At 41.6% G+C, this 19,740-nt stretch overlaps 1 protein-coding gene across 3 annotated transcripts in view; it reads left to right on the top strand.

Moving 5' to 3' along the window:
* Nucleotides 1-19,740, top strand: part of GIGYF2 (GRB10 interacting GYF protein 2) — a 133,079-nt gene that overhangs the window by 91,713 nt on the left and 21,626 nt on the right. For all 3 annotated transcript variants that reach the window (XM_040231776.1, XM_040231775.1, XM_040231777.1), the window contains 8 exons: nt 4,106-4,272; nt 7,564-7,655; nt 8,686-8,793; nt 10,149-10,249; nt 10,892-10,992; nt 12,835-12,996; nt 14,293-14,451; nt 19,257-19,493. In XM_040231776.1, the coding sequence (XP_040087710.1) occupies nt 4,106-4,272; nt 7,564-7,655; nt 8,686-8,793; nt 10,149-10,249; nt 10,892-10,992; nt 12,835-12,996; nt 14,293-14,451; nt 19,257-19,493 (1,127 nt within the window). The remainder of the gene's footprint in view (nt 1-4,105; nt 4,273-7,563; nt 7,656-8,685; nt 8,794-10,148; nt 10,250-10,891; nt 10,993-12,834; nt 12,997-14,292; nt 14,452-19,256; nt 19,494-19,740) is intronic.

A 19,740-nucleotide genomic window follows, 5' to 3' on the forward strand; every position in this document is an offset into this window, starting at 1 on the left:
AGTATTCTGTTCTTATTCCTGTATTATCTTTTTGATAAGGGTTCTGTTACTTGTTTAATATCTTCAGGTTCTGTGGTAATCTCCAGTTTCATTCTTGAAGTTGATAACTTGTTCATTTCTTTTTTAATCTCTATCAGTCTTGCTAAAGGCTTCTAGTCAGCCTCCTGCCTGTCTCTACCTTACAGAGGCTTTTTTGTTTGTTTTATATCCAATGTCCAGAGTTTTTAGTTGCATTTGGCAGGAGCAGGGGAAAGTACATCTACTCCACCTTTCCAGATGTGGAAATTCCAGGGCTTTGTTTCTTTGTTTACTGCTATAGATTCCTGCCTGGACCTATATGATTCAGTTCAGTGCAGTCGCTCAGTCGTGTCTGACTCTTTGCGACCCCATGAATTGCAGCACGCCAGGCCTCCCTGTCCATCACTTAACTCCCGGAGTTCACCCAAACTCAAGTCCATCGAGTCGGTGATGGCCATCCAGCCATCTCATCCTCTGTCGGCCCCTTCTTCTCCTGCCCCCAATCCTTCGCAGCATCAGAGTCTTTTCCAATGAGTCAACTCTTCACATGAGGTGGCCAAAGTATATGGACTGGTTGGATCTCCTTGTAGTCCAAGGGACTCTCAAGAGTCTTCTCCAACACCACAGTTCAAAAGCATCAATTCTTCGGCACTCAGCTTTCTTCACAGTCCAACTCTCACATCCATACGTGACCACTGGAAAAGCCATAGCCTTGACTAGATGGCAGAGTAATGTCTCTGCTTTTGAATATGCTATTTAGGTTGGTCATAACTTTCCTTCCAAGGAGTAAGCGTCTTTTAATTTCATGGCTACAGTCACCATCTGCAGTGATTTTGGAGCCCAGAAAAATAAAGTCTGACCTATATGATTGGTGTTCAGTAAATATTTCCTGAGTTTGAAATTCAGTGCCTGGGTGCAGTCTCAAAAATGACAGTACGATCTTGGTTCATGTCCAAGGCAAACCATTCAACATCAGAGTAATCTGAATCTGTGCCCCAACCCCTGATGCAGAAGAAGCTGAAGTTGACTGGTTCTACAAAGACCTACAAGACCTTCTAGAACTAACAGCAAAAAAAAGATGTCCTTTTCATCACAGGGTATTGGAATACAAAAGCAGGAAGTCAAGAGATACCTGGAGTAACAGGCAAGTTTGGCCCTGGAGTACAAAATGAAGTGGGGCAAAGGCTCACAGAGTTTTGTCAAGAGAACACACTGGTTATAGCAAACACCCTTTTCCAACAACACAAAGAGACAATTCTGCACATGGACATTGTCAGACAGTCAATACCGAAATCAGATTATGTTCTTTGCAGCCGAAGGTGGAGAAGCTGTATACAGTCAGCAAAAAACAAGATCTGGAGCTGACTGGCTCAGATCATGAGCTCCTTATCGCAAAATTCAGGCTTAAATTGAATAAACTAGGGAAAACCAGTAGGCCATTCAGGTATGACTTAAGTCAAATCCCTTATGATTTTACAGTGCAAGTGGTGAATAGATTCAAGAGATTAGACCTGGTAGAATGCCAGAAGAACTATGGACGACAGAGGATCATAGCATTGTATAGGAAGCAGTGACCAAAACCATCCCAAAGAAAAAGAAATGCAAGAAGGTAAATGGTTGTCTGAGGAGGCTTTACAAATAATTAAGGAAAGGAGAGAAGCAGAAAGCAAGGGAAAAATGAAAAGATACACCCAACTGAATGCAGGGTTCCAGAGAATAGTAGGGAGAGATATGAAGGCCTTCTTCAATGAACACTGCACAGAAGTAGAGGAAAACAATAGAATGGGAAAGACTAGAGATCTCTTCGAGAAAATTGAAGATAACCAAGGGAACATTTCATGCAAGGATGGGCATGATAATGGACAGAAACGTTAAGGACCTAACAGAGAAGAGATTAAGACTAGGTGGCAAGAATATACAGAAGAACCATACAAAAAAGGTGCTAATGACTGGGATAACCGTGATGGTGTGGTCACTCACCTAGAGCTAGACATCCTTAAGTGTAAAGTCAAGTGGGCCTTAGGAAGCATCACTACAAACAAAGCTAGTGGAGGTGATAAATTTCCAGCTGAGCTATTTCAAATCCTAAGAGATAATATGGTTAATGTGCTGCATTTAATATGTCAGGTAATTTGGAAAACTCAGCAGTGGCCACAGGACTGGAAAACATCAGTTTTCATTCTAATCCCAAAGAAAGGCAATGCCAAAGAATGTTCAAACTGCTGTACAGTTGCACTTATTTTGCACGCTAGTAAGGTTATGCTCAAAATTCTTCAAGCTGTGATTCAGCAGTATGTGAACTGAGAACTTTCAGATGTACAAGCTGGGCTTAGAAAAGGCAGAGGAATCAGAGATCAAATTGTCAACATTCATTGGATTATAGAGAAAGCACGGAAATTCCAGAAAAACATCTACTTCTGCTCACTGACTATGCTAAAACCTTTGTGTGGATCACAGAATACTGGAAAATTCTTAGAAGAGATGGGACTATCAGACCACCTTACCTGTCTCCTAAGAAACCTGCATGCAAGCCAAGAAGCAACAGTTAGAACCTTACATGGAACAGCAGATTGGTTCAAAATTGGGAAAGGAGTGCAACAAGGCTGTATATTGTCACTCTGTTTATTTAACTTCTTTGCAAAGTACATCCCTACCAGGCTGGATGATTCACAAGCTGTAATCAAGGTTGTTGGGAGAAATAACCACCTCAGATAGGCAGATGATAGGACTCTAATGGTAGAATGTAAAGAGGAACTAAAGAGCCTCTTGATGAAGGTGAAAGAGGAGAGTGAAAAAGCCACCTTAAAACTCACCATTCAAAAAACAAAGATCATGGTATCCAGTCCCATCACTTCATGGCAAATAGAAGGAGAAAAAGTGGGAAGCAGTGACAGATTTTCTTTTCTTGGGCTCCAGAATCACTGTGGATGGTAACTGCATCCATGAAATTATAAGTTGCTGCTCCTTGGGAGGAAAGTTAAGACAAACCTACACAGCATATTAAAAAGCAGAGACATCACTTTGCTGACAAAGGTCTATATAGTCAAAACTATGGTTTTTCCAGTAGTCGTGTACAGCTGTGAGAGTTGGACCATAAAGTAGGCTGAGCACTGAAGAATGCTATTTTTGAATTGTGGTGTTGGAGAAGACTCTTGAGATCCCTGGGATAGCAAAGAGATCAAACCAGTCAGTCCTAAAGGAGATCAACACTGAATATTCATTGGAAGTCCAATACTTTGGCCACCTGATGTGAAGAACCGACCCATTGGAAAAGACCCTGATGCTGGGAACGATTGAGGGCAGGAGGAGAAGAGGGCAGCAGAGGATGAGACAGATAGCATCACCGACTCACTGGACATGAATTTGATCAAACCCAGGGAGACAGTGAAGAACAGGGAACCCTGGCGTGCTGTAGTCCATGGGCTCGCAAAGAGTGGACATGACTTGGCAACTGAACAACAGCAACAAATACTTCCTGAATCACTAGTTATTGATCAGAGTGTGTTCATTAATTTTATGTATTAAGTATTTGGTTATTTCTTATTGTAAAAGATCCAGAAAATGTTAGTTTTTTCCCCCTTACCAAGACCCAATTTAGTCTTACCTCAGATAAATAATAAAAAATTGATCACCTTAATTTAATTAATTATTGTTTATAGTTTGCCCAACTCCCAACAAGCTCTGACAGGAAATGAAAATTGGAGAAGAGCATATTCAGCCATGCATGTTTATATTCTCTATGACTGTGTGATACCAGATCTACAAATACTCACTCTTTCAGTGTGAATGCTTTTCTGAAATGAGCTTTAGAGACTGAGCGAGTTGGAGACAATTATGCTCTTTAAAATAGTTAAAATACTGCTGAGAAATTAGGATGTGTATACATAAGGCTTATTTCTAAATTGTTTCTGTAGTATTTTATTAGTTTGAAGTCTGTTCACCACTTTTCCTGATAAATTACCATCAGGAGCCACCTGAAACAAGTTTTTAGCTCTATCTGGGTAAGGATCAGACCCAGGAAATATTTTTTTTCTTTTTAGCTTGAAAGGATTTTTATAACCCTTTTGTTTAATTACTGTTATTATAGGTCCCTTCAATAATCAGGAGATGGCAGAATGGTTTCAGGCGGGCTATTTCACTATGTCTTTGTTGGTAAAGAGAGCATGTGATGAAAGCTTCCAGCCTCTTGGTGATATCATGAAAATGTGGGGAAGGGTTCCTTTCTCTCCCGGACCAGCTGCCCCTCCGCATATGGTAAGTAACTTATGCCTCACTCAGAACACAGTAGACCCAGAAGCACTTGCTCTAGATGTTACAGCTCATGAAGAAGAAACTGTAGTTCCTTGAAAGTAATTGATCAGATGACCATGGGAAGTCTGACTCAGACTACATATGTAGCTATAATGATCTTTTAAAACTCAGATGTCTGTGCCTGTCCTCCTCTTCCTTTCTGTCTCTCTCTCAACACACACACACACATATATATACTTGTGTGTGTGTGTGTATATATATATATATGTATACCCACACTCACACATACCCCATACTCATTCTAAAGAAATAGAATCCTCCACTAGCTTTATCAGTTCAGTTCAGTCACTCAGTCGTGTCCGACTCTTTGTGACCCCATGAATTGCAGCACGCCAGGCCTCCCTGTCTATCACCAACTCCTGGAGTTCACCCAAACTCATGTCCATCGAGTTGGTGATGCATCCAGCCATCTCGTCCTCGATCGGCCCCTTCTCCTCCTGCCCCCAATCCTTCCCAGCATCAGAGTCTTTTCCAATGAGTCTACTCTTCGCATGAGGTGGCCAAAGTACTGGAGTTTCAGCTTTAGCATCAGTCCTTCCAATGAACACTCAGGACTGATCTCCTTTAGAATGCACTGGTTGGATCTCCTTGCAGTCCAAGGGACTCTCAAGAGTCTTCTCCAACACCACAGTTCAAAAGCATCAATTCTTCGGCACTCAGCTTTCTTCACAGTCCAACTCTCACATCCATACATGACCACTGGAAAAACCATAGCCTTGACTAGATGGACCTTTGTTGGCAAAGTAATGTCTCTGCTTTTGAATATGCTATCTCGGTTGGTCATAACTTTCCTTCCAAGGAGTAAACGTCTTTTAACTTCATGGCTGCAGTCACCATCTGCAGTGATTTTGGGGCCCCCAAAAATAAAGTCTGACACTGTTTCCACTGTTAGTATGTGCTAAAGGAAGAATATTTTGTCTTGGCCTCCCTACCAGTTCATGCATGTTTTGGCTCCTTAACTTTCCAAGTTCATTTCAGAGCTTTTACCTTTATCTACTGTGCTTCAACACAACTGACTTAGAGTTTCTCATTGCTTCTAGTTAGAATGCCCATTCTCCTCTCCATTTATTTACCTTTTTAAAAAATATGTGCCTCTTTGCAACCCCATGGACTGTAGCCCACCATGCTCTGCTGTCCATGGGATTCTCCATGGACAGAGTGGATTGAATACTGGAGTGGCTTGCCGTTTCTTTCTGCAGGGGATCTTCCCAACCCAGGGATCCAACCCCAGTCTCCTGCATTTTAGGCAGATTCTTTACCATCTAAGCCCCCAGGGAAGCCCTTTTAAAATATGTTACTGATATTTAACTAAAAATTGGATCATAACATAACCCTTTTAGTATGCTGACACTGGAGACCTTTGAAGGGGAAGTCTTTTTTGCAGCTGCTGCTGGGCCTCTGCCTGTTGAGTTCCTTTGGATCTGTGCCTCACTTTTCCGTTTTCCAGGTTGGAGTGTCTGATTGCTGGCCATAGTCTTAAGTGAACATAGTCAGAAATCTTTAGTCTGAACACTCGATTTCTATAGTAAGATCCATGGATTTACTCACCAATTATGTAATTGAGGATCTGTGCCAGGGCTGTGTTAGGTTCTTATGAGATAAAGATGAGTAAGTCATTTGTAACATCTGTAGCCAAGAGAGTTCATAAGTGAGAACAGTGGCTATCACATTGTTTTGACCGTAGCAGATAGTAAAAAACAAAAGATTTTCATATCACTACTTCGTATATTCATTAACTTGCGGATATATCTGAAGTAAGTTTCACAAAACATTTGGTGCCGTGTACATACATTCTTTCTGTTTCTTTTTTCCCCCCAGTATGTAAATGTTTATCTTGACCCAATAATTAATTTCACTGTCCACTGATGGGTTGAGACCTCCTAGAGTTGGCAGAGCAATGAAGAGTCCTAGGGAATTACCCTTGACATTTCTGTCGTAAATCCAGAAAAAAATTGTCATATTATTGTATGTAAATTGTACTTTTACCGTCTACTCAGAAATTGGGATGCAGTTTTATCTTGCACGTTTGAGAGCTGACAGCTGGCCACTTGGATCTTGGCGCGCTAGCTCTAATCCATTTCCTAACTTCCAGTTATAGGGGATGAGCCTCAGTCAGACCCAACCAAGGGGAGAGACTGTGGGAAGCTCTGCTTCCTGTCAGGTATCGCCTTTGCCCTTAAGTTAATTGTCGACTAACCTACTGTAGCTTTTATCCATGAATAGTTAAATGAGAAAGAAAATTGTCCTTGAGTTTCAGGTGAACCTCACTCAAAGGAGTAAAGGAGTCATACATCAAATGTGTTTTTCTGGACTGTAATCAGTGTGCAGTAAAGATATAAACCGTTCATTAATGATTTGTCTTAATTTTAGTCTGTGTCACCCTTATGCTTTTATTTCTATCTTATATTTCACCTTTCATTTTTCCCCCACTTTTGTCTTCCAGAATTTAAATTCCATCTATGTTATTTGATATATAAGCTAAAAAAGTTTTTTCTACCCCTTACTTTTAAACTTGTGATGTATTAAAAGCAATAGAAGCACCTCTAATTTTTGGATAGAGAGTTAAACAGTTGTGAAAGCTGTTTTATATTCCATTTAATTTTAATTGTCTCATCCTCTTTAAGAAGACATACATTGGCTCCCTGTATTTGTTAGTGCTACTGTAAAATTCTTACCATAGCATTTAATTTTACTCCATCCTATTTTGTCCTACTTCTCTAATTTTTACATAATCTCCAAGTTTATAAATCACTTTTAAGATTCAGAGAATGATTTTTTTTTTAAATTATTTGTTTGTCTGTGCCAGTCTTAGTTGTGGCACTCAGGATCTTCAGTTGCAGCATGTGGGATAAAGTTCCCTAACCAGGGATCAAACCCTAGTCTGCTGCCTTGGAACGCGGAGTCTTAGCCACTGGATCACCAGGGAGGTCCCTGGTTATTTTTTAGTTATAGTATGAACTCTGGGTTACAGCAAAATGCTCAGCCTCAAGGGCTAGAGAGAAGAAAAGCTAAAATAGGGACCCTTTCCCACCTCAGGGAATCTCTTACAGTGCCAACACCACCTTCTTCCACTAGATGGCACTGCTTCGTTTCTAAAGGTGCCTGACTTTTTTTTTTTTAATAGTTAAGTGGGGCAAAAAGAAGTCTAGGAGTACTGAATGTAAGTACTAAATGGCTTTTAGGCTCTTTCAGTTTATTTACTGGTATTTCTTTCCTCCACCCCTTTGCTCCCAGGGAGAGCTGGACCAGGAGCGACTGACCCGGCAGCAGGAACTCACAGCTCTGTACCAGATGCAGCACCTTCAGTATCAGCAGTTCCTCATACAGTAAGAGCAGTAATGTGGCAGGCTGCCCTATAGCACCAAAGGGCCTTCAGATGCAATCTGCTCCCAAATTTCATCTTTGCAGCAGAAATCTAAGTGTATGGGATACTTCAGTCATCCAGCTAGTGGCATAGTGCCACTATACATCCTAAGTTTGGTCTTAGCTTGTTTCTTAAATACTGGAAGTTTGCAGAAGGTGACACATAACTAATTTTGCAGTGTATTTAGCTGCTAAAGCAAGAATCCGTGATTTTAAAAATGAATTGCCCTCTGGATGGCTCAGCTTTGCCACAGAGAAAAAGCAGATGAGAAGGCAGAAAAGAAGTAAAAGTTTATGCTATTAGTAGTGGTATGGAATCACTTAGATTGAGAGTCCTTTTCGTGGAAGAAGTAAGATTTGTTATCATCTGGTGCAGAGGTTGGCAGACTGAATGGCTACCTGTTTTCCTAAGCAGAGTTTTATTGGAACTGAGTCATACCCATTTGTTTGTATATTATCTATGACTGCTTTTGCACTACAAAGGTAGAATTGAGTAGTTGTGAATGGCCTGCAAAGCCAAAAATATTTACTGTCTGGCTCTTTACAGGAAAAAATTGTCCACCTCTGTTCTAGTGAAAAAAATGTTAACCTAAAATTTTCCAAGCCGAAGTGTATAAATTTGAGGATTTTTATACAAGTGGGATTTTATTTTTGCAAAGAGTTCTTCATGTGGAAATAGCTATTAGTTTGAACCTGTTTTATTTTCTGATAAAAGGTTATTAACATCCTAAAGGAGTTTTCCAGTTTTTGACATTCCTTTAAATTTTTTTCTGTTTTCACTCAGCAGCATCTCATCTATTAGTTTAGTTCTTTCTAGAATAACATATAGAACTGTTGGTATGACTATTGTGAAGTATTATAAAAATATATTTGAGAGCTGTTTCTAATGGAGTTTTCTTTTGTTGGTGTGGGGGCTGAACTTTGTCTTGTAATGTCTCTGTAAAGTGAACTAAATGTGGATAGACAGGTTATACCATGTTTTACTTTTTAAAGACAACAGTATGCGCAAGTTCTGGCCCAGCAGCAGAAAGCAGCACTGTCTTCCCAGCAGCAGCAGCAGTTGGCGCTTCTTCTCCAGCAGTTCCAGGCTCTGAAGATGAGGTTGGTGCTTGTTTGTGTGATGTGCCATGTTGTGTGTGTTTTAAAGAAAGAGAGAAAAGGAAATTTTTAATCTGTGAAGTTTAGTATCAAAATACCCACACAAAACGCCTATCTTTGTGTTGTGTGTAAGAACATAGTTTTAAAAAATAACTAATGAATAAAGCATTTATTTGGTCTTTTTAATCAGAAGATAAAATTTGCATAAATAACCAAAGAATACTAAGAACACTTGAAAAGCAGTGTAGTCTCATGGACTTAGCAAGAAAAAATTTTGTGGTCGAGAGATACCGGTAATATTTCAGGAATGATATTAACGGTGCCACACAGAGTTATACTTTTCCAGACCCAATAGCCGTTAAAGTGGGTCTAAAGACATGGAAACTATGCTAAAAGTCTTAAGTTCCTGCTGATTCAGATTATCATTTAGGGTAATATTTGTTTTATCTCCCGCAAAGGTGTTAGCCATCGCTCTTAAAATTTTACTGTCCAACTTAACCAAAACCTTTTATATTTTTCCCTTGAGCCATAACCCATTCTGTAAGATAGGCCGGTTAGATCATGTTAAGGTCTTAGTTTTAAAGATGGGCAAACTGGGACTCAGAGCAGCTGAAGGCCTTAGTTGACATAATACGCAGAAAACTTCAGAGACTGAACTGAAATGCACACCTTTTGACTTAACGGTCTGTGAGTTTTTTTCATGATAAATGCTGCCTCTGTGACTCTTACTGAATTTTTTAAAGACAGTAGGCATATCTATTATTTGGAAATCAAAATTTGCCAATACCTTGAGGAGTCCAGAAGTGTGATTACTTTGCCTCTATCCTTTTTTCTTTCCTAAATGTTTTGGTTAAGTATTTTAGTTAAAACAGTGAAGTTTTTTGGCTAAGTACCCTTGAACTGTGGTGCTGGAGAAGACTCTTGCGAGTCCCTTGGACTGCAAGGAGATCCAACCAGTCCATCCTAAAGGAGACCAGTCCTGGGTGTTCATTGGAAGGACTGATGCTAAGGCTGAAACTCCAATACTTTGGCCACCTCATGCAAAGAGTTGACTCATTTGAAAAGACCCTGATGCTGGGAGGGATTGGGGGCAGGAGGAGAAGGGGACGACAGAGGATGAGATGGCTGGATGGGCATCACCGACTCAATGGACGTGAGTCTGAGTGAACTCTGGGAGTTGGTGATGGACAAGGAGGCCTGGCGTGCTGCGATTCATGGGGTCGCAAAGAGTCGGACACGACTGAGCAACTGAACTGAACCTTGAAAACCTACAGATAATCTGAAAATACTTCCTTATCTGTTTTTTTGAGTGACAAGAACAAGTTAATTTTGTTGATTTTCTCATTTCCCTTTTGCAGAATATCTGATCAGAACATCATTCCCTCAGTAACTAGGTCTGTGTCAGTGCCAGACACCGGTTCTATCTGGGAACTCCAGCCAGCACCCTCACAGCCAACAGGTAAAAACTCAGATTGGCCTTTAGTATAGCTCCAAGGGTTTAGATTCTAATAACTTTTATCATTCAGTTTTTTGTTATTTTTTTAAAATCAATTTTGGGACCTGCTTTGTAGTGAATATTAATGAAAAGTGGTTTTGAAAGAAAAATTTTACCCCAGCAAAGGATTGAAAATAGCTATTAAAGAGTTGCTGGAAATTCTTTAGTAGATAGATTTCCTGAACTTGAGCCTCCTTTTTTTTTTTTTTAACATTGTCCTAATCCACTGTAGAAAAGTCTTTTAAATTGTCTTTAATATTTGAGAAAAAGCATAAATAAAAACATAAGTAATGATGATCTATTCTTTTGAGTCAAGGATTAATGTGTAACTTACCACTGTAGATACCCAGAAATTTAGGAAATAGAAAAGGCTGCTGCTACCTCATTTTCTCATCTTTTTACCTGGTTCTTCCTTTCCTTCTGGATATGCTGATGGGTATTGTTATGAACTAGAGCCCGCTGTTAGTTCAGTCTGTTTAGAAGCAGAGCAGACCCTTGCGACGAAGCTCGCTCTGGGACAGGAGAGCGGCTTCTTTATGCTTCGGGATATTCAGCCGTGTGTGTCAGCTCTCACACCCCTCACCTCTGTTCCTTCCTGTCTTCCAGTCTGGGAAGGTGGTAGCGTATGGGATCTTCCCCTTGACCCGGCGACTCCAGGACCTGCCCTTGAACAGCTTCAGCAGATGGAGAAAGCCAAAGCTGCGAAGGTCTGCATCTCATTCTGCGATAGCAGTGCCTGCTTTCCAGCTGCAGGACATAGACATTTGCTTATTGATATCTGTACCACTCTAGCTGCTCACACATTATTCCTTTAAATTCACAGCTATGTAGCTGGTATAAGCGCATTCACACTCTGTTCTTATTGTGCAGCCTTCTCCCCCAAAAGGCCTTAAAACAGTTCAAAGTAACAAGTTTAAATTAAGTCAGTCAGTATGGGTTTGTTGACACATTAATGATCACGGTCATATATTACACCTTTCATGACAATTTCTTATTATAAGACCATAAGAAAATATCCACTACATTGCTTATTGGACCCTTGATCTGAGGCTTGAGTTCCCACATTGAATCTTTATAGTGGTATTTATTTGCACTCTAGAGTCTAAGACATACAGCTAAAAAGCTCAACGTTAACATTACATTATGTGTTCCATTTGCATATTTTGCAGGAGCTAACAATCTTGAATTTTGGGTTTAATACTTGTCAGAGAGGTTGCCTCTTAATGCCTAGTGTCATTGTAATGATTTCTGGGTTCTCATGCTTTGGAGAAAATCTTGTTTCTATTTTATATTTAGTGCATTTTTATCCCCTGAGGTAGTGATAGTGTCTTTAGAGTGCCCAAAATATGAAAAGAGTTCGTGGTCAAGATCTGTCTCCATGTGAGTTGACAGGCCAGAGTTCGAACAGCTTTTGAGTCTGTTCTTGTTCCTTCCATGCTTTGTGCTTTGAACACGAAGCTGATGAAACCTTGCTTTCTTGTCTGTGCACATGTGTGTCAGGGATAGGGAGGATGCTGACACAGACAAGGAGCACAGGAAAGCACGTGGGCCTAGTAGCGGAGGTGGGGACCAGAAATTGGATGACACTTGAATAGACAGTGATTCCTGAGCTGATGTCACTTAAAGGATAGTAGGAGTTATTTCAGTTGCAGGATTGGGGGTTGACAGTAAAAGGAAGTGAAAATTAAACTGCAGTTGAAGGAAGGAAGACCTGTAAAGGCTAGGAGTATATGTGAACATTTTGGCACAGGAAACAGTTAAATAACTTGGTCTAGCCTAGAGCTGGTATGTCTGAAGAATAAATGATAAGAGAGAGGAAGAAAATGAGGCAGACCAATCACTTGCCTGTGTCACATTAAGGACTTAGGATTTATTTTCGAGATGAAGGATGGTGTTAAATGTAAGCCTAGGAGAGTCAGATGTTGAGTTGGGGACCATGGGCAAAACTGGATGATGGGAAGCCAGGTGATAGACTCATAGAAATGTGCATGAGAAAGTAAAGGCCTAAGTTGTATGTGTGGCAATAGAACTGGAGTCTCGGGGCTGGATTTGACCAGTACTTGGGAGCCCTATGGGATGGAGTTTGTCAAGTGGTTGGTCCTCAGATTTTTAAAGAATTCTGTAATTTTTCACACTAGCAGCTTTTGTGACATTTTAGCTGAAACCTCGTTAGACACACTGTTAGATCTTCAATCAGAAAATCCTTTGTAGGGATGAACAAAGAAATGCCAACCCAAGAGCTTCTGGTATTACTGTTAGGCCAGCTGCCCTTCCTGCAGGTGGGAGGTGTGGTATAGTGGTAGTGTGGAGCAGAGGCGTGGGTGAGAGTGGAGGCGAGAGCACTCAGTGGGGAAGAGCGTGAAATTCCACTGACTCCTGTGACCGCAGAGCTCGGAGCGCGCTCAGAGCTCTCTCATTCCCCGGCTGCTCCACACGTAACTAGTGAATGGTCGTGTCTGCACGGACCAGCTCCTGACAGTACTGGTCGTGATGTGGCGTGTTCCCGTGTTTGGCTTCAAGTTTCTAAGAGTACCCTTGTGTAACCTCAGCTAGAGCAGGAGAGGAGAGAGGCAGAAATGAGGGCGAAACGGGAAGAGGAGGAGCGAAAGAGGCAAGAAGAGCTCCGGAGACAACAGGAGGAAATTCTTCGGAGACAGCAAGAGGAAGAGAGGAAAAGGCGGGAGGAAGAAGAGCTTGCCCGAAGGAAACAGGTGTGTCTCTGAGAACTCTGCCTGTAGAATGGTGCAGAGAGGGTGGGCCTCCAGGATTCCTGCTCTCCCGTCATCTCACAGGTCCTTCTTCACCTGGAGGGGGCTCCCCTAAGGCATTGGGGAGTTCTCAGCAGTACGGGGGTTAGAATGTTAGGACACTCACTTCCTTCAGGAGAAATGTCTGTTATCCATTAACACCTACAGGAGGGATGTTCGTCATTTCTAGTAAATCATTAGAGTTGATGGCTTTCACATGATCTCCTGGGGTTTTATAAACCAGTTAGATTTGAGAAATAAATTTTAAAATATTTATAACCAGTGACACTAAATGTTTTTCATGTTTCACAACCATTTGTATTTCTTTTTGGGGAATTCTTTATTATGTGCCTTGGACCATTTTCTCCTCAGGTTTTTGAAGATCCCATTTGAAAGAATCCACTGTGTAGCAGCCCAGCATGTCTAGCCTTTACTATATATTTCCTTGTTTTTTGCCAAAAGAACTGAAAAAGCATTCATGTCCTCCATGGAATTCTCCATGCCAAAATACTGGAATGGGTAGCCTTTCCTTTCTCCAGGGGATCTTTCCAACCCACGGGTCAAACCCAGGTCTGCCACATTGCAGATGGATTCTTTACCAGCTGAGCCACAAGGGAAGCCCATGCTGAGATTAGATTAGAACTGCTAATATTTCTTAGAGTCACACTCTACACTAGTGTGTAAGGACTTTAAGTGTTACAGTAAAAGCATCTGTTTCGTTCTGTTTGCTTAGGATTTCTTCCTGAGCTATTTTGACAGTGTGACCCTTTTCTGTATATTTAATATCCATAGGACTTCAGTTCTTGAGAACATGTTTTGCGACATGTGGCTTTATTCCATACTTCTGACTGGAGAACTTATCTCTACTCACAGGTGTTTTTCTGCTGACTTAGGTTCTCAGTTGATTAAAAAAAATCGGATGATTGGTAGCAACAGAGAAACCAAAGCTTGAGACCTTACTAGCGTTAATCAGGAAATAATGGTGCTAACATTGAAACCAGGGTGGACTTAACACATGTACTGCTGTTTAATGATTAATATTTTAAGTACAAATTATTTTGACTCTTAATATGCCTATTCCCCAGCTCACATAAACACTTTTTACCCTAGATGGTTGGTTAGATACTTTTTATATTTACTGTTAACAGAATTTTAGCAGCACATAGCCTATTTCTTTTCAAATTATAATGTATTGATAACATATTAGTTGAGATGCACAGAAGGGTATGCACACACTCACACATACCCTCTTTCATTCAGGAAGAAGCTCTGCGACGCCAGAGGGAGCAAGAAATTGCATTAAGGCGGCAGCGAGAAGAGGAAGAGAGACAGCAGCAGGAAGAAGCTCTTAGGAGACTGGAGGAGAGGAGGCGAGAAGAGGAGGAGAGGCGGAAGCAAGAAGAATTGTTACGCAAACAGGTGATCAGAGGGCTTGCTCTCCTCATTTCTTCTTTGAAGCTAGGAATTAGTGATTAAGAAAGTATTAGGATATTAGGAGAGCCCATCTAAAGCTTTTTCAGGTTGCTGAAAGTTACCGAAAAAGATCTGAGTGGCTCTTCAGTTCAGTTCAGTTGCTCAGTCGTGTCCGATTCTTTGCGACCCCATGAATTGCAGCACACCAGGCCTCCCTGTCATCATCAACTCTCGGAGTTCACCCAAACTTATGTGCATCAAGTCGGTGATGCCATCCAGCCGTTTCATCCTCTGTCGTCCCCTTCTCCTCCTGCCCCCAATCCTTCCCAGCATCAGAGTCTTTTCCAATGAGTCAACTCTTCGCATGAGGTGGCCAAAGTACTGGAGTTTCAGCTTTAGCATCAGTCCTTCCAGTGAACACCCAGGACTGATCTCCTTTAGAATGGACTGGTTGGATCTCCTTGCAGTCCAGGGGACTCTCAAGAGTCTTCTCCAACACCACAGTTCAAAAGCATCAATTCTTTGGCACTCAGCTTTCTTCCCAGTCCAACTCTCACATCCATACATGACCACTGGAAAAACCATAGCCTTGACTAGATGGACCTTTGTTGGCAAAGTGATGTCTCTGCTTTTGAATATACTATCTCAGTTGGTCATAACTTTTCTTCCAAGGAGTAAGCATCTTTTAATTTCATGGCTGCAAACACCATCTGCAGTGATAAGTGGAGAAATAACTCCAGAAAGAATGAAGGGATGGAGCCAAAGCAAAAACAATACCCAGTTGTGAATGGGACTGCTGATAGAAGCAAAATCTGATGCTGTAAAGAGCAGTATTGCATAGGAACCTGGAATGTTAGGTCCATGAATCATGGCAAATTGGAAGTAGTCAAACAGGAGATGACAAGAGTGAATGTTGACATTCTAGGAATCAGCAAACTAAAATGGCCTGGAATGGGTGAACTTAACTCAGATGACAATTAGATCTACTACTGTGGGCAGGAATCCCCTAGAAGAAATGGAGTAGCCATCATGGTCAACAAAAGAGTCCGAAATGCAGTACTTGGATGCAATCTCAAAAACGATAGAATGATCTCTGTTCATTTCCAGGGCAAACCATTCAGTATCACAGTAATCCAAGTCTATTCCCCAACCAATAACGCTGAAGAAGCTGAAGTTGAACGGTTCTGTGAAGACCTACAAGACCTTTTAGAACTAACACCCCAAAAAGATGTCCTTTCATTATAGGGGACTGGAATCCAAAAGTAGGAAGCCAAGAAACACCTGGAGTAACAGGCAAATTTGTCTTTGGAATACGGAATGAAGCAGGGCAAAGGCTAATAGAGTTTTGCCAAGAGAACGCGCTGGTCATAGCAAACACCCTCTTCCAACAACACAAGAGAAGACTCTACACATGGACATCACCAGATGGTCAACACCGAAATCAGATTGATTATATTATTTGCAGCCAAAGATGGAGAAGAAGCTCTATACAGTCAGCAAAAACAAGACCAGGAGCTGACTGTGGCTCAGATCATGAACTCCTTATTGCCAAATTCAGACTTAAATTGAAGAAAGTAGGGAAAACCACTAGACCATTCAGGTGTGACCTAAATCAAATCCCTTATGATTATACAGTGGAAGTGAGAAATAGATTTAAGGGCCTAGATCTGATAGATAGGGTGCCTGATGAACTATGGAATGAGGTTCGTGACATTGTACAGGAGACAGGGATCAAGGCCATCCCATGGAAAAGAAATGCAAAAAAGCAAAATGGCTGTCTGGGGAGGCCTTACAAATAGCTGTGAAAAGAAGAGAAGCGAAAAGCAAAGGAGAAAAGGAAAGATATAAGCATCTGAATGCAGAGTTCCAAAGAATAGCAAGGAGAGATAAGAAAGCCTTTCTCAGTGATCAATGCAAAGAAATAGAGGAAAACAACAGAATGGGAAAGACTAGAGATCTCTTCAAGAAAATTAGAGATACCAAGGGAACATTTCATGCAAAGATGGGCTCGATAAAGGACAGAAATGGTATGGACCTAACAGAAGCAGAAGATATTAAGAAGAGGTGGCAAGAATACACAGAAGAACTGTACAAAAAAGATCTTCACGACCCGGGTAATCACAATGGTATGATCGCTCACCTAGAGCCAGACATCCTGGAATGTGAAGTCAAGTGGGCCTTAGAAAGCATCACTAGCAAAAAAGCTAGTGGAGGTGATGGAATTCCAGTTGAGCTGTTTCAAGTCCTGAAAGATGATGCTGTGAAAGTACTGCACTCAATATGTCAGCAAACTTGGAAAACTCAGCAGTGGCCACAGGACTGGAAAAGGTCAGTTTTCATTCCAATCCCAAAGAAGGGCAATGCCAAAGAGTGGCTCTTAATACTTTTGTAATAACCATCTCACATGTAATTATGAAAGCTGAGCAAGATGTCAGGGAATCAAAACAAGCAAAAAATGGCACCAAAGGAATTGAAGAAGGACTGCCCTTAAAAAACCAAATGTGCGATGTGGAGGTTGACGCCTCGTTGCCTTAGGGTTCTCCCCCATCTGCACCGTTAGAGCGTGTGGTTCTCTGCTGCTTAGTGTAGCCGTGAGATCACACAGCAGTGGCTGTTACCTAACTCCAGTGCAGCCAGGACCTCTGCAGCATTTTGTTTTAATGTTTAAGAACAGTAATAGATTTTTTATTAGTGGATTCTATTTTTAGAACAGTGTTAGATTTTCAGAAAAATTGGGATGGTTGTACAATTTGCTGCATTACTAGTTTACATTAATATGGTACATTAATTATGATAAACCAATGCTGACATGTTACTAAATCAATGTTGATGCATTTTTATTAACTAAAGGCTGTAGTTTATTAACATTTCTTCAGTTTTCCCCTCATGTCCCTTTTCTGTTTTAGGATTTCATTCAGAATATTGCATTTATTTGTCATGTCTCCTTAGCTTGTTCTTGGCCATGACAGTTTCTCAGGACTTTTTTTTAGTTAAACCACTTAAAGTAATACTGGTCAGTATGTAGGGTAACCCTCTATCAGAGTTTTTTTGAAGTTTTTTTTCATAATTAAACTGGCATTAAGGGTGTTTGGAGAAGATCACAGAGGTAAAGTACCGTTTTCATCACATGCCAGGGGTATGTATTAGCACCATGATGTGTGCTTATTAATGGTGACATTGATCTCCTGGCTGTAGTAGTGCTTATCGGGTTCGCCATACTTTTCCCCTTTACTGTATTCTTTGGAAGGAAGTCACCACGTGCAGCAGTCCACACTTACGAAAGTAGGTTTTTGTTGGTTAGATTGACACACAACTGGAGATTACCTGCTTTTGCTTAAGTTCTTAATTGAAACTCTTTAGGGAAATCTAAATTCCTTAGAGGTAGATAATTTCCAGGTTAGAATGTATGTTAATGCATTATTTGGTTTATTTATTCAGCAGTTAATATATTCTGATAATATACCATATGCTAGTTACTGTGATTGTTTCCTGCTCAAGTCCAAAACTTTCTGAGAAGTTGTTTCTGCCCTCAAGAAGCTCACAGATTATGTAGGTAATGATTTTACAAGAAATAAATGCCACGTTGTGGATCTTTCAACTGAAAAATCAAAATATTGGCCTAAAATTGGCTAAAACAGCAGATAACATTATTGCCTCATCTATCAAGGTGTTCTGGAGATAAGGCAGCTGAACATGAACTTCAGTGACTCAGTGATGTGGTTGCGAGTCCAGGTGCTTCCCACGCTTCTCCCGTCATGTCCTGGTTTGTGGACTCCTTCCCTCATGGTTCATACTCTGCTCTACCATGTCTTGCTGTTCTGACTTTCAAGTTCATGCGTTTTACCGAATGGTTAGTAGTGTCAGATACCATATGTACTCAGGAAGGGTATGGCCCTTCTCTCATGCTTCTTTCCTTTCCTCTGGGAGGAATATCTTTTCTAGAATCAGTCCTTTGACCTAAATTAGATTACATGGGTGTCCCAATTTACACCGGAAGCTTAAAAAGCAAAGCTTGGCATTTTAAACCTTGGATGTGACAGCAGGCTCTCTCTACAAAGAAGAAGACTGAAAGGAATGGTTGCTGGATAGGTAATAATAGTTGCTGTCACTGGTTGGCTAAGAGCATCCAGAGAGAGGAGGACAATGTATAGTTGAGTGTAAGCAAAAGACGGAGGGGACATCTACCTCCTGAAGGCAAAGAAAGTCCTCGTAGAGCAGCTGATGTCTGCCCTGAGTTCTGGAGAATGGAGGGGCGTGTGCTGCCTGGGTAAGACAGAGCATTGCAAGGGCTGTAAACAGCCTCCACTGAGGGAGGCCAGGAGAACTCCAGCGGGCACAAGGAATGGTTTTGAGGGAGAGACGCAGAAAGAAAATGATCGAGGGTACTGCTGAAAGTGAGGGGTAGAGGATGTGTGAAGGGAAGATCTCCCAGGGGCCTGTGAGCCACCAGGGGTGAGACCCTCAGATGGAATTAAGTGGTTTTGTGAAGTCGCTTTGGGTCCGGCATTGGCTGAGGCTTTCCTGATAGTTTCCTTGCAGGTCCTGGCAGCTCTGCACCCAGCACCCTGAGGAGCTGGCTCTGCCTCAGGGTTGGAGCAGGTTCAAGGGGTCTTGCCTGAGGTTGTGGTGATCTCTTAGAGATCAGTGTTACCACAGATGTCCAGAGTGATGTTCCTTTTATGTAGAAATTAGCAAATAAATGAAGCATGATGTTATCCAGTAAGCACGCCTCTGACCGAAGCCTTGAAAAATGACTCAGATTTGTTTTAAAACATAATTAAATTTTATTATTTACTTTTCCTTCTGGGAAGGAAGAGGAGGCTGCGAAATGGGCCCGGGAAGAAAAGGAAGCCCAGCGTCGGTTAGAGGAGAATCGGCTACGGATGGAAGAGGAGGCAGCCAGGCTGCGGCACGAGGAGGAGGAGCGGAAGCGGAAAGAGCTGGAGCTCCAGCGGCAGAAGGAGTTGCTGCGCCAGAGGCAGCAGCAGCAGGAGGCTCTCCGGAGGCTGCAGCAGCAGCAGCAGCAGCAGCAGTTGGCACAGATGAAGGTAAAGCTGGGCGCTGACCAGGCCACCAGCCAGAGGAGCTGCTTGCCCGCATTTGTGGTTGGGTGGATGCTGGCGGTGTGGTAGCATAAACTGTTCTTTATGTTAAATATTGAGACTTCGGTTTTTTGATCACCAAAATATAACATGATGCATTGTACTCTGTGTTAGGCATTTAGAGAAGGGAAGAATAAGCAAAAGAGGCTAAGACGTGAGCAGCAACATAAGCAAAAACCAAGTGGGTCTGTGT

This window comes from Oryx dammah, unplaced genomic scaffold (assembly GCF_014754425.2).
Source record: "Oryx dammah isolate SB20612 unplaced genomic scaffold, SCBI_Odam_1.1 HiC_scaffold_28, whole genome shotgun sequence".
Lineage (NCBI taxonomy): Eukaryota > Metazoa > Chordata > Mammalia > Artiodactyla > Bovidae > Oryx > Oryx dammah.